Source organism: Ranitomeya imitator, chromosome 3 (assembly GCF_032444005.1).
Source record: "Ranitomeya imitator isolate aRanImi1 chromosome 3, aRanImi1.pri, whole genome shotgun sequence".
NCBI classification, from domain to species: Eukaryota; Metazoa; Chordata; class Amphibia; order Anura; family Dendrobatidae; genus Ranitomeya; species Ranitomeya imitator.
Window position 1 is genome coordinate 427,072,636 of NC_091284.1, and position 13,565 is coordinate 427,086,200.

General features: G+C 48.8%; 2 protein-coding genes across 3 annotated transcripts in view; one reads left to right on the forward strand and one right to left on the reverse strand.

The window, feature by feature from the left end:
- The window catches only part of LOC138670157 (zinc finger SWIM domain-containing protein 7-like), a 112,698-nt gene extending 107,150 nt beyond the window's left edge, over window positions 1–5,548 (reverse strand). Inside the window, exons 1-2 of the mRNA XM_069757234.1 lie at window positions 5,440–5,548; window positions 2,357–2,494 (exon numbers count right to left, since the gene is read on the reverse strand). Of these exons, the coding sequence (XP_069613335.1) occupies window positions 2,357–2,494; window positions 5,440–5,533 (232 nt within the window). The 5' untranslated portion in view covers window positions 5,534–5,548. The remainder of the gene's footprint in view (window positions 1–2,356; window positions 2,495–5,439) is intronic.
- A 5-nt stretch (window positions 5,549–5,553) lies between these two features.
- LOC138670156 (tetratricopeptide repeat protein 19, mitochondrial-like) overlaps window positions 5,554–13,565 on the forward strand; it is a 70,153-nt gene continuing 62,141 nt past the window's right edge. For both annotated transcript variants that reach the window (XM_069757233.1, XM_069757232.1), the window contains exons 1-4: window positions 5,554–5,790; window positions 10,460–10,551; window positions 11,542–11,652; window positions 12,353–12,391. In XM_069757233.1, coding sequence (XP_069613334.1) covers window positions 5,571–5,790; window positions 10,460–10,551; window positions 11,542–11,652; window positions 12,353–12,391 — 462 coding nt within the window. In that variant the 5' untranslated portion in view covers window positions 5,554–5,570. The remainder of the gene's footprint in view (window positions 5,791–10,459; window positions 10,552–11,541; window positions 11,653–12,352; window positions 12,392–13,565) is intronic.

Genomic DNA, 13,565 nt, shown 5'->3' on the forward strand with positions numbered 1-13,565 from the left:
GTCCAGACTACGGCGAGGAGCGCCGAACGCCGACGCCTGCGCAGTTGCTTCCACAGCACCCCGGCGTCTCGCGAGACCAGCGCAGCTCCGGGCATGCGCCGACTTTCCAAGATGGCGCCCGGAGTACAGATATGGCGCTGCTGACCGGCACCCCTGGTCCTATGCAGACCCTTATTGCGCGGCTCTGCAAGCCCGATGGCGTTGCAGTGTGCAGGCTGACGCGTGCTAGGGGAGGGCCACGCCGCACCTCCCGCAACCACAGAGGGACCCCCCTGGATGTTGCCGCTGCTGCATCTTACCTGAGGAGGTGACCGCGAACTCCTTGTCACCTCCTCCACGCACCCTTGAGGCCTACTAGCCCCCAGCGGTGGTGCCTCGGGTCACCACCCCAGCCGAGGCAGAGGGACCCCAGCTGCCTGAATCGGACTGGTTGGCCCCGGAATTCCAACGCTGACTGGTAAGTCCGTAGGTCTCCCATCAAGGACAGGAAACCAACTGATGCAGGAGAGTGGTACCGCCTTTTTATCCGTAGGTTTCCTGTCCTTGGTGGGCGGATCCCCTCTCTCCGTGGTGCCGTCTTGGGCGATCAGAGAAATAGGGATTTATTGAGTAATAGCAATCCAATAATACTGTAGATACTTCGGTCAGTATACTGGATCTTCATCTTCATCCAGGGTATGAGAACTCCCAACTTTTCTAAAGTGGTAGATTCTGCTCATACCCTGTGCGCGCTTTGTTTTTTTTTTTCTTCAAAATTTCGAACACATTTTTTCACCATTTAAACAAAAACAAAAACAAAACAAAAAAACACTACACATGTTTGGAATCTGCATAGTTATACAGACTTGGAGAATAATACTGCCAGGTCAGTTTCAACATGGTAAATAAAATAACATTTGTAGAATTGCACTTTTTTTGCACTTTCAACGCACTTGGAATTTTTTTCTCCACTTTCCAGTGTATTATATGATAAAACGAAGTAAAAAAGTACAATTTGTCCGGCAAAAAACAAGCCGTCAACGGCTGGAAAAAAAAAAGAGAAAAAGGAAAATAGCCCGGTCATTAATGGAGTTAAAGATTTTTTTTTTTTTGTGCTTGTAAAAACAAGTAACTATAAAATCTTATTAAAAATCCTCTCTGTTCTCAAAAATGGAAGGAATTCGAATTCTGTTGTGTGCAGGTTGTTGCCCGTTATCAGTCCCTGGGAAGCAGTGGATCGGTGCGCTCCTGACAGGCAGAACAACGCTTCCACACCGAATACATAGTATAGGATCGGCACCATGTGCACTGGGGCAGTCCGATTACCCCCTGAAATTAGGTTAGTCAATGCTGGATTTCAACAGGGGTATCTAGCAATGTTTTATTCCATTCTCTCTGTCAAAATGAACATGCACACTGACTATGTTGGAGCTACGTATATAAATGTCGCATAAGGCGCATATCATTACATGAGTGACCAGCAGTTACCGGTATGGAGCTTTAGAGGAGCACGTGGCCAGACCTGCCCAATCTTACATGGGAAAACTCCTTTTCTATTGGTGAAGACTGATGGACAAGTCTGGTCACATTGCACAGCTCTCCTGTCCGTACAATCTATGAGGAAAGCGGCACCAACAGGAGCAGGAGGAGAACCGGCCATACCTGTATAACAGTAAGTGCCATGTCATGTCCCCAACACGTCTGATAAAATACAGATAAGCAGGACGACCCTGGTAACTCACTCTGCAGCCAGATATACACGGCAGCTTTAGGAGGTATATGCTGCAAAACCTGCAGTGATTTTTATCCCCAGATACATGCTTTTAAGTCTTAAAAAAGGACTCAAAAAAGCTGGACAACCCCTTTAAAGGGTTATTCCCATTCCAGCTTCTCATGGGTGTAATAGAAATAACTCCATCCAGGCTGTGACCACAGGTGGTGGGGTAATGCGAACAGCCGAAACCTTTGTATTGGAGTTACGGAAACAGTGATATTTAGCTGAACCTCCAGAGGTCGGAGTTATAGAGGTTGTCCTCTAGTTTAGCACTGATGGCATATCGTTAGGATAGGTAATCAACGTCTGATCGGCCGGGGTCAGACATCCGGCACTCCTGTGGATCAGCTGTTTTCGGTGTCAGCCGGAAATATTCACTTGCGGAGCTGCTCGGTCTTCTGAGAACGGCCGCCGCAGGTTACCACACATCCGCCTCCTTTTGATTTGAATAGCTAGGTAAGTAATAAACAATGATTTGCACCCATAAAATCAAAACTGCCTGAGCCCTGAAGGGGTTATTGAGAGCATTCTGGTTCTGGGATTATATCACGGACAATAGCACCAAAATGACAGGATTTCAGTAGAAAAGCATGGTGTTCTTACTTTGGGAGGTCTCTCGGTAAAGGCGTTTTATTTCGCGTAGAAGCTCTTCTACTGCCGATGGCAAGGTAAAGTCCATGTCTTCGGAACATGAGTCCACGGGAACATCACAGCTCGCAGAATACGGCGGCCGCTGCAATCCTAGACATAAAGGGAAACAACTACAATAAAAGACATTTTCTATAATATGAGCTGCGGACAGATGTGTAGTGATATAGATTAGGCTACCCCGGGGATGCAGGCGACTCAGTCACAAATCCTATGTACCGACAGGACAGAGTTAAGCAAATCTGGTCCTGACTTAGAGAACCCCGTCTCTAAGGAGAGACCTTCCATCTAAAATCTCCTGGGAAGCCTGGGGGCTAGCTGTCCAATCTGGTACAGGGGCATGCTGAAACTGTCAGGACTTTGATTGACAGGTCAATCATCCAATCTGGTGCATGGGATTGCTGAGCTGTCTGTTTTAAATTAACCCCTTTGCTATGATCTGCTATCCTTCTGGTATTTTGACCTTGGACCATTACCTGACTATGCCTTTGTCTCTTCCTTCTATTTATGACGTACCCTCCTGACTTTTGACACCTTGACTATCTGACTCGCGGCTTGTTCATGAAAAGTGACTCAGGGTCATAATAATATTACCAGTTATCGTCACTAGATTCTGTGATGGGGCATTGAGCCAGGGAAAGTAGTCTGATTTCTGTATGTGGAGTAGGAAAGAAATCCCCCCCCCCTAATATGGGGCAATCAGCAATTGGCTCATGGGGTTTTTGTCTTCACTGGAACAAAATGATATTAAATTCCAAACGATAACCTAACAAGTCTTATTAAAAAAAAAAAAACATTTTCTAGAAAAACACCTGAATCATCACAAAAAAATTGCCACAGTAATAGAAAGGTACAAGAACACTGTTTTAGGCAGGAAAGTCGAGAGGTTGGAGAACACTAATAGCCGGGGGCTCTAGGACTGGCACCGGTGATGCGCTATGGGCCTGAGTTACCAATACTGGCCCGCTCTTCCTGCCAATCTCATTGAAAAGTCTACGGAGTAAGAGGTGGTAAATGTTCTTCAGTAGTTAGATGTCACACTCAGTCCACAAAAATATAAGTTGTTCTTGTGTTGCCACCTATAGATAAATGACTGGTGTCATGAACATCGCCCACTCGCTGTCATAAAACTGCTCAGGGGTCTCTGCTTGTCACTCACCTATCACAATAGGCTAAGAGATACGCGCACCCTACACTTCTTGCTGCCACCCTTTGCCATTTTGATAGGCCAGTGAGAAGCCTGCCCTGGGTAGCACTTAGTATACACGCACACCCAGCTTTCCCAAGCACCCGATAGGTTCTCTTCTTGCACTCTGGCATATACAGGGTAACAAACCAGGCTATACTTTTCCTTTTAAAGGTTGCGGGTACGTTTGAACGCAAGGAACAAACGTATTACATTTTTTATTTGATATACAAAAATGCTTACTATGTTACAAAAAAGATGAAATAACTAAAAAAGACACAGATAAGAGCAAAAACAATATTATATAAAGGGGATGGGAAAAGAAGGGTCTTAAGGATTGGATCTGTGAAAGTGTCGGGCATAGGAGATCGCCGCAGAAAAATATGGACAGATCTGCTATCAGTGAGGGATCAGTGACAGAAGCCATCAGTATGAATCAGAGCAGCACATGAAGACCCCTCACCATCACAGGCCGCCCCCGGGGCACGATCATATCAGTAAGTGAAAATAAAGATTAAACAACAACCACAAGACGGATTTCATCCCCAGGTATCATGTTAATCAGTATAACGGCGCCGCCCTGACACTGTCTGGAGGTTACTGAGCACAATCCTGATGACAGGGGCACATTAAGGGAAATGTGAGTAATCCTTCAGGGCGGCTGCTGTGTCCGCCACCAGCCAGAACACTGCGGATGCCAACCAGCCAGAGCACTGCGGATGCCCACCAGCCAGAACACTGCGGATGCCCACCAGCCAGAGCACTGCGGATGCCCACCAGCCAGAGCACTGCGGATGCCCACCAGCCAGAACACTGCGGATGCCCACCAGCCAGAGCACTTCGGATGCCCACCAGCCAGAACACTGCGGATGCCCACCAGCCAGAGCACTGCGGATGCCCACCAGCCAGAGCACTGCGGATGCCCACCAGCCAGAGCACTGCGGATGCCCACCAGCCAGAGCACTGCGGATGCCCACCAGCCAGAGCACTGCGGATGCCCACCAGCCAGAACACTGTGGATGCCCACCAGCCAGAGCACTGCGGATGCCAACCAGCCAGAACACTGCGGATGCCAACCAGCCAGAGCACTGCGGATGCCAACCAGCCAGAGCACTGCGGATGCCAACCAGCCAGAGCACTGCGGATGCCAACCAGCCAGAGCACTGCGGATGCCAACCAGCCAGAGCACTGCGGATGCCAACCAGCCAGAGCACTGCGGATGCCCACCAGTTTCCTGTATGACATAACTAGTGCGATTGATGAGGGTCAAAAACCTGGGAACCATAAATCCTGAATAAAGATGATGACATTTGCAGGGCCCCGGTCCTTCGGCGATGTTGGTAGTCCGGGGCCACTAATCGGATCCCTACAAACCTCCCACCTGCTGCCTCTTCCCATTAGTGGGCCTCATCACTCATTGTAACACTAAACCCCCAGCAGCCCCTAGAACCTAACACATGCTGGGAGTTATAGTCCCAGGACAGATTGCAGAGCCCTATCATACACCTTTCCTCGTCCTCTACCCTATCTCACACACACTGGCTCTCTCTTGCTCTGCCAACAGTCTGCAGTGCCCCCTGGGAGTTGTAGTTCATTCACCCTATGACCTATGCAATACCTGAGCTCAGGACACGTGAACTTCATGTATGGTAAGCCATCATGTCATGTGACCTGCAGAACCGCAAGGGATCTCGGGATTTGAAGTTCTTTAGTATATCACTTTTACTTAAAAGCCTGAGAGAATACGGCTCGGCTGTGAGCGTCAGTTAGCACATCTGTCCACCAGGTGGCAGGCAATAAATGCTATTCTAGGAACTGTATAGCTTATTACTACGCCACTTTATGCTCTGACCTGCAGAGGGCAGAAGAGTCCATCCAGCGCTGCTCTTCCAGTACTTCCTCACTGTACCCGGGCGCTTATAAAACTCGTCATGGATTGATTTCATTGGCCGCCTTCTGTCACGTGATGATTGACAGCGTCACATGACAGTCAGGACGATGTATGTGAGGGCAGTGTGGCGGGTGTGTGCTGGCGGTGTGCACAGGCTGAGTGCTCGGGGGGCAGCATGGCGGACCGCATGGTCAGCTCCTGCTGGTCCTCGGCCGGGGGTCCCCAGTGTGTCACGTGTGCTGCACTCATGGCGGCGGGATGGGTCGTACAAGAGCAGCTCCCGTCCTCCCTTCATCCTCCTGAGCGCAGCAGGTGAGGCCCCACCATAACACAGGTGACCATAAACACGGCGGCGTCATGTCCTCCAGAGCAGCATGCACCCACGTGTGGCCATATAACACGGCTGCGTCATGTCCTCCAGAGCAGCATGCACCCACATGTGACCATATAACACGGCTGCGTCATGTCCTCCAGAGCAGCATGCACCCACATGTGGCCATATAACACGGCTGCGTCATGTCCTCCAGAGCAGCATGCACCCATGTGTGACCATGTAACACGGCTGCGTCATGTCCTCCAGAGCAGCATGCACCCATGTGTGACCATGTAACACGGCTGCGTCATGTCCTCCAGAGCAGCATGCACCCACATGTGACCATATAACACGGCTGCGTCATGTCCTCCAGAGCAGCATGCACCCACATGTGGCCTTATAACACTGCTGCGTCATGTCCTCCAGAGCAGCATGCAGCCACGTGTGGCCATATAACACGGCTGCGTCATGTCCTCCAGAGCAGTATGCAGCCACGTGTGGCCATATAACACGGCTGCGTCATGTCCTCCAGAGCAGCATGCACCCACGTGTGACCATATAACACTGCTGCGTCATGTCCTCCAGAGCAGCATGCACCCACATGTGACCATATAACACGGCTGCGTCATGTCCTCCAGAGCAGCATGCACCCACATGTGACCATATAACACGGCTGCGTCATGTCCTCCAGAGCAGCATGCACCCACATGTGGCCATATAACACGGCTGCGTCATGTCCTCCAGAGCAGCATGCAGCCACGTGTGGCCATATAACACGGCTGCGTCATGTCCTCCAGAGCAGTATGCAGCCACGTGTGGCCATATAACACGGCTGCGTCATGTCCTCCAGAGCAGCATGCACCCACGTGTGACCATATAACACGGCTGCGTCATGTCCTCCAGAGCAGCATGCACCCACGTGTGACCATATAACACGGCTACGTCATGTCCTCCAGAGCAGCATGCACCCACGTGTGGCCATATAACACTGCTGCGTCATGTCCTCCAGAGCAGCATGCACCCACATGTGACCTTATAACACTGCTGCATCATGTCCTCCAGAGCAGCATGCACCCACGTGTGACCATATAACACGGCTGCGTCATGTCCTCCAGAGCAGCATGCACCCACGTGTGACCTTATAACACTGCTGCGTCATGTCCTCCAGAGCAGCATGCAGCCACGTGTGGCCATATAACACGGCTGCGTCATGTCCTCCAGAGCAGTATGCAGCCACGTGTGGCCATATAACACGGCTGCGTCATGTCCTCCAGAGCAGCATGCAGCCACGTGTGGCCATATAACACGGCTGCGTCATGTCCTCCAGAGCAGCATGCAGCCACGTGTGGCCATATAACACGGCTGCGTCATGTCCTCCAGAGCAGCATGCACCCACGTGTGACCATATAACACGGCTGCGTCATGTCCTCCAGAGCAGCACGCACCCACGTGTGACCATATAACACGGCTACGTCATGTCCTCCAGAGCAGCATGCACCCACGTGTGGCCATATAACACTGCTGCGTCATGTCCTCCAGAGCAGCATGCACCCACATGTGACCTTATAACGCTGCATCATGTCCTCCAGAGCAGCATGCACCCACGTGTGACCATATAACACGGCTGCGTCATGTCCTCCAGAGCAGCATGCACCCACGTGTGACCTTATAACACTGCTGCGTCATGTCCTCCAGAGCAGCATGCAGCCACGTGTGGCCATATAACACGGCTGCGTCATGTCCTCCAGAGCAGTATGCAGCCACGTGTGGCCATATAACACGGCTGCGTCATGTCCTCCAGAGCAGCATGCACCCACGTGTGACCATATAACACGGCTGCGTCATGTCCTCCAGAGCAGCATGCACCCACGTGTGGCCATATAACACGGCTGCGTCATGTCCTCCAGAGCAGCATGCACCCACATGTGACCATATAACACTGCTGCGTCATGTCCTCCAGAGCAGCATGCACCCACATGTGACCATATAACAGGGCTGCGTCATGTCCTCCAGAGCAGCATGCACCCACATGTGGCCATATAACACGGCTGCGTCATGTCCTCCAGAGCAGCATGCAGCCACGTGTGGCCATATAACACGGCTGCGTCATGTCCTCCAGAGCAGTATGCAGCCACGTGTGGCCATATAACACGGCTGCGTCATGTCCTCCAGAGCAGCATGCACCCACGTGTGACCATATAACACGGCTGCGTCATGTCCTCCAGAGCAGCATGCACCCACATGTGGCCATATAACACGGCTGCGTCATGTCCTCCAGAGCAGCATGCAGCCACGTGTGGCCATATAACACGGCTGCGTCATGTCCTCCAGAGCAGCATGCACCCACGTGTGACCATATAACACTGCTGCGTCATGTCCTCCAGAGCAGCATGCACCCACATGTGACCATATAACACGGCTGCGTCATGTCCTCCAGAGCAGCATGCACCCACATGTGGCCATATAACACTGCTGTGTCATGTCCTCCAGAGCAGCATGCAGCCACGTGTGGCCATATAACACGGCTGCGTCATGTCCTCCAGAGCAGTATGCAGCCACGTGTGGCCATATAACACGGCTGCGTCATGTCCTCCAGAGCAGCATGCACCTATGTGTGACAATATAACAGGGCTGCGTCATGTCCTCCAGAGCAGCATGCACCTACGTGTGACAATATAACAGGGCTGCGTCATGTCCTCCAGAGCAGCATGCACCCATGTGTGACCATATAACACGGCTGCGTCATGTCCTCCAGAGCAGCATGCACCCACGTGTGACAATATAACAGGGCTGCGTCATGTCCTCCAGAGCAGCATGCACCCACATGTGACCATATAACACGGCTGCGTCATGTCCTCCAGAGCAGCATGCACCCACATGTGGCCTTATAACACTGCTGTGTCATGTCCTCCAGAGCAGCATGCAGCCACGTGTGGCCATATAACACGGCTGCGTCATGTCCTCCAGAGCAGTATGCAGCCACGTGTGGCCATATAACACGGCTGCGTCATGTCCTCCAGAGCAGCATGCACCTATGTGTGACAATATAACAGGGCTGCGTCATGTCCTCCAGAGCAGCATGCACCTACGTGTGACAATATAACAGGGCTGCGTCATGTCCTCCAGAGCAGCATGCACCCATGTGTGACCATATAACACGGCTGCGTCATGTCCTCCAGAGCAGCATGCACCCACGTGTGACCATATAACACGGCTGCGTCATGTCCTCCAGAGCAGCATGCACCCACATGTGGCCATATAACACGGCTGCGTCATGTCCTCCAGAGCAGCATGCACCTACGTGTGACAATATAACAGGGCTGCGTCATGTCCTCCAGAGCAGCATGCACCTACGTGTGACAATATAACAGGGCTGCGTCATGTCCTCCAGAGCAGCATGCACCTACGTGTGACAATATAACAGGGCTGCGTCATGTCCTCCAGAGCAGCATGCACTCACGTGACCATAAAAGACGACCAAAACTGGATAGATATAATATATAAACAATCTTTAGAGTACAAAATATTATAAAGCCATGACAATAACCAGACACAGATGAAACATGATGGAAAAATGGTGCGAGTCACCGCATAGAGCTGCTACTGTGCAAAAAAACATGCAGACCGGAAACGACCTGGTTCCCAAATATATAAGATGTATGTATGGGGGATGAGACAACCGAATGGAAGCACTGCAAAAAAAAAAAAAAAACGGATTCAGAGAAAATAAAAAAAAATCTATGTGCACATAGCCTAACAGCCCAGTGGTATAATCTGCTATGTCCGGAGACCACCCAATGGCAGATCTATGCTCCCGCCAGTGTCTGACAGGCTCGTTTCACTTTCCTCATTGAAATGTACAAGCTCTGGATGTCACCCACAATCAGCCACAATTCTACTGATCTATGGCCACTGTTAAATCCCTCGATGCCTCTCGGTCAACTCGGCCCAATAATCTGTATCTGGACTGAACTCTCTCTTGGATCCCATCCCCACTTTTTCTTACCTGATCGCCCTTTCCTGTAGGTTTTCTTCCTGTTGCTCAGTGGAAGTAATTTGGGTCTTTCTATGCATCTGAACCTTAGGCCGGCATCCCACTAGCATATGGCCTCCAATACAAGAGCATCCGATGCGATATGCTAATGACCCTCGACTCCTTCTGAGAACGTGAGCCGAGTATCAGTGCTCTGTTCTCCGATCCCCTCACCTGGGAGAATCGGAGCACAGGTGTGCAGAAGACAGAGAAATTAACTTCTCCATTGCCGGCATCCGTGGGAATTGAACTGCACTCAGATGACATCCGAGTGCAGCGCGATATCTCACGTGCACCCATAGACTTGTATGGGTGCATGCAATCCGATTCTCAAAGCCATTTGCAGCATGCTGAATCGGCATGAGAAAATAATCGCAGATGCGAGCTGTCCCATAGTATAACATTGGACTGAGTGCTATCCGATTTTTTAATCGGATTGTGTTCATCCAATTACATCACAAGTGTGAGCGAGCCCTTAAGCAAATTTGAGCTTTGTATAACGCTGGATTTTTGATACTTTAGGATTTTTTGGTGAGGTCACTTATTATCAGGACATCCTGGAGTTTTCATGTTCCACGTATCGTTACTGTTACTTTAGCATTACAGTAACTTTTGCCATTTGCATTGATTTACAGCGTTTTCTCTCTTCTCTAAACTTGAGGAAGACAAGAATGAAGAACTTACACTAGCAGAAGAAAATATTGTTTATCATTTGAAGAAAGCCAAGGTAAGATGCGAGGAAGAAAATTGTCTAAACCAATCAGAAAACTGTCATAAAATACTTTGAAAAGTAATTCATGGTGAATCTGTAACAAGCATCGTACATGAGGCTTTTGCTGTAGATTCTCCTTGTATTTGTGTAATTCCCCACAGGACGGATTAGCTGCATATTTGTGTAGGTAAAATTGGCAAATAATAGAAGCAGGCAAGTGGGTGAAACAATCCGCGACAAAAATCTGTCGCATGTAAAACTTCCATCATAGTTCCCTTCACAAAAGATGGCCTTAAAGGGAAGGTGTCATCAGAAAACAACCTATCATTTAAGTCAGGTTTTTATGTAACATGTATTTTTTTTTATTTCTTATCACAATTTATATGAAAAAAAATAGTAATCTTACACTTTTCACTGTCTGCTGGGGCTTTTTAGACTCATGATTCCTTGTCTTTTGAGGACGTGTTAACAGCTGGCTCATTATCATCAGAGGCAGGCTTAGAATGATAGTAACAGCTCTATACACAGCTCATATCACAGGACCCAGCAATCACAATAAGGACACATTCACACTAGCAGTATTTGGTCAGTATTTTATATCAATATTTGTAAGACAAAACCAGGAGTGGAACAATTAGAGGAAAAGTATAATAGAAACATATGCACCACTTCTGCATTTATCACCCACTCCAGGTTTTGGCTTATAAATATTGAGGTAAAATGCTCACCAAATACTGTACTTGGCCTAAGTGATGTCACAGATCCCCTCTTCCCTGCACAATGACTTTTGCACACGCTCATTAGATGCCTCAATACAAAATATAGGTGTTGAGTCTATTCCTGCCAACTTATTTGTGAATTTTCTGATATAACAGTATGCTAAAGTCTGTAAGAGCCCCAGTGTCAAGATTTCCAATTTTTATTATTAATACAATTGGGAAAAAAAATGGAATGAGGTGTCTTAGACTTCGTGGTAATTTCATTGAATTATTTTGTCTACCTTAGCTTAGTGTTATGAAAGGTGAAATGGAAGAAGCAGAAGAGATTTTACACAAAACTCTGCGTCTGGCACACGAGTGTGAGAGCAAACGGGCAATCATTTACACATACGATCTGGTACGTCATTGCTTTGGTTTTGTTTGTTTTTTTCAAATTATCTGCACAAGTAACATTTTATAAAAAAACTATGTGTTGAGACCTTCATACGCAATAAGAAGCATACAAATCACAGCAGAGAGCCATTAAAAATCCAAATTCATTATAATTTTAAATAAATCTACATAATCAAATTTAAGCAGAAGTTGTTACATAGGGGACGCTGCGGTCGACAGTAAGCAAGTCTATGTGATTTTTTACTTTATAAATAGAAGGGCTTAATTACCATTATCATTCTGAATTCCATTAAATCTCATTTGAACAATAAACAATAATATCACATAGCTCCATTATGTACGTTATACGGAATACAAAGATTACCCTGTAAATTAACCATTTGGTCACACAAGCCTAGTTGCAAAGAAATCTGTATATCAGATCCAAATATCTATAACGTGCATACGTGCAACTAAAGTGACATGCAGCTTCAATCTAATATGTATGCCCGGTGCATCAGCTATCCTAAGGAGTTGGTTAAACTGTAGTACAGGTATACTGAAATTACAGAATGTGCAAACTCCTTAGGATAGGATAGCTGGTGAATCGAGCACACATATTAGATTGAAGCTGCATGTCACTTTAGTTGCACGTATGCACGTTATAGATATTTGATATTTGCTCTGCTGCATCAATGATTGTATTTGTTCTTTTTGTTTTTTAGATGGCAAACGTGGCATTTCTGAGAGGTGACTATGACAGTGTGAGTATACACTATATCATCCACACTGTATTATATGTAAAGGGCACCTGTCAGTGAGAATGTACCTAGAGAACCTGAAAGACTGCGGGATGGAGCAGCGAGAAGTAAGCAACTGTTATCCATGGCACAGGGCTTTAGTGTGCTGAAATTCATGTTTTAACCCCTTAGCGACCGCCGATACGCCTTTTAACGGCGGCCGCTAAGGGTACTTAAACCACAGCGCCGTTAATTAACGGCGCTGTGGAAAAAGTCCATAGCGCCCCCCAGAGGCCGATTTTCTCCGGGGTCTCGGCTGCCGAGGGTAGCCGAGACCCCAGAGAACATGATTCGGGGGGTTTTTAACCCACCCCGCATTTGCGATCGCCGGTAATTAACCGTTTACCGGCGATCGCAAAAAAAAAAAAAAAAAGCGATCTCTTTTTAATTTCTCTGTCCTCCGATGTGATCGCACATCGGAGGACAGAGAAAAGGGGTCCCAGGTGGCCCCCCAATACTCACCTAGCTCCCCCGATGCTCCTCGTGTCTCCCGGTGGGCGCCGCCATCTTCAAAATGGCGGGCGCATGCGCAGTGTGCCCGCCGGCCGGCACCGGGAAAATCTTTGGGGTCTCGGCTGCTGGGGGTAGCCGAGACCCCAAAGAGCACGATCGGGGTCGGTATTACCGACCCCTGTTTTGCGATCGCCGGTAATTAACTGTTTACCGGCGACCGCAAAAAAAAAAAAAAAAAAGTAAAGTGTAATTCTCTGTCCTCTGATGTGATCGCACATCAGAGGACAGAGAACTAGGGGGATTCGGGGACCCTAGCATACTCACCTAGGTCCCTGGATCCTCTTGCTGCTCCTCCTGGCCGCCGGCAGCAGAACATGGCGGACGCATGCCCAGTGCGCCCGCCATCTGTCTCCATCTGCCGGCCGGCAGGAGAACAGCAGTTGGGGCTAAAATTAGGGTTAGGGGTAGGGTTAGGGGTAGGGTTAGGGGTAGGGTTAGGGTTAGGTTAGGGGTAGGGTTAGGGGTAGGGTTAGGTTAGGGTTAGGGTTAGGTTAGGGGTAGGGTTAGGGGTAGGGTTAGGTTAGGGTTAGGGGTAGGGTTAGGGGTAGGGTTAGGTTAGGGGTAGGGCTAGGGTTAGGGCTAGGGTTGGGGCTAAATTTAGGGTTAGGGTTGGGGCTAAATTTAG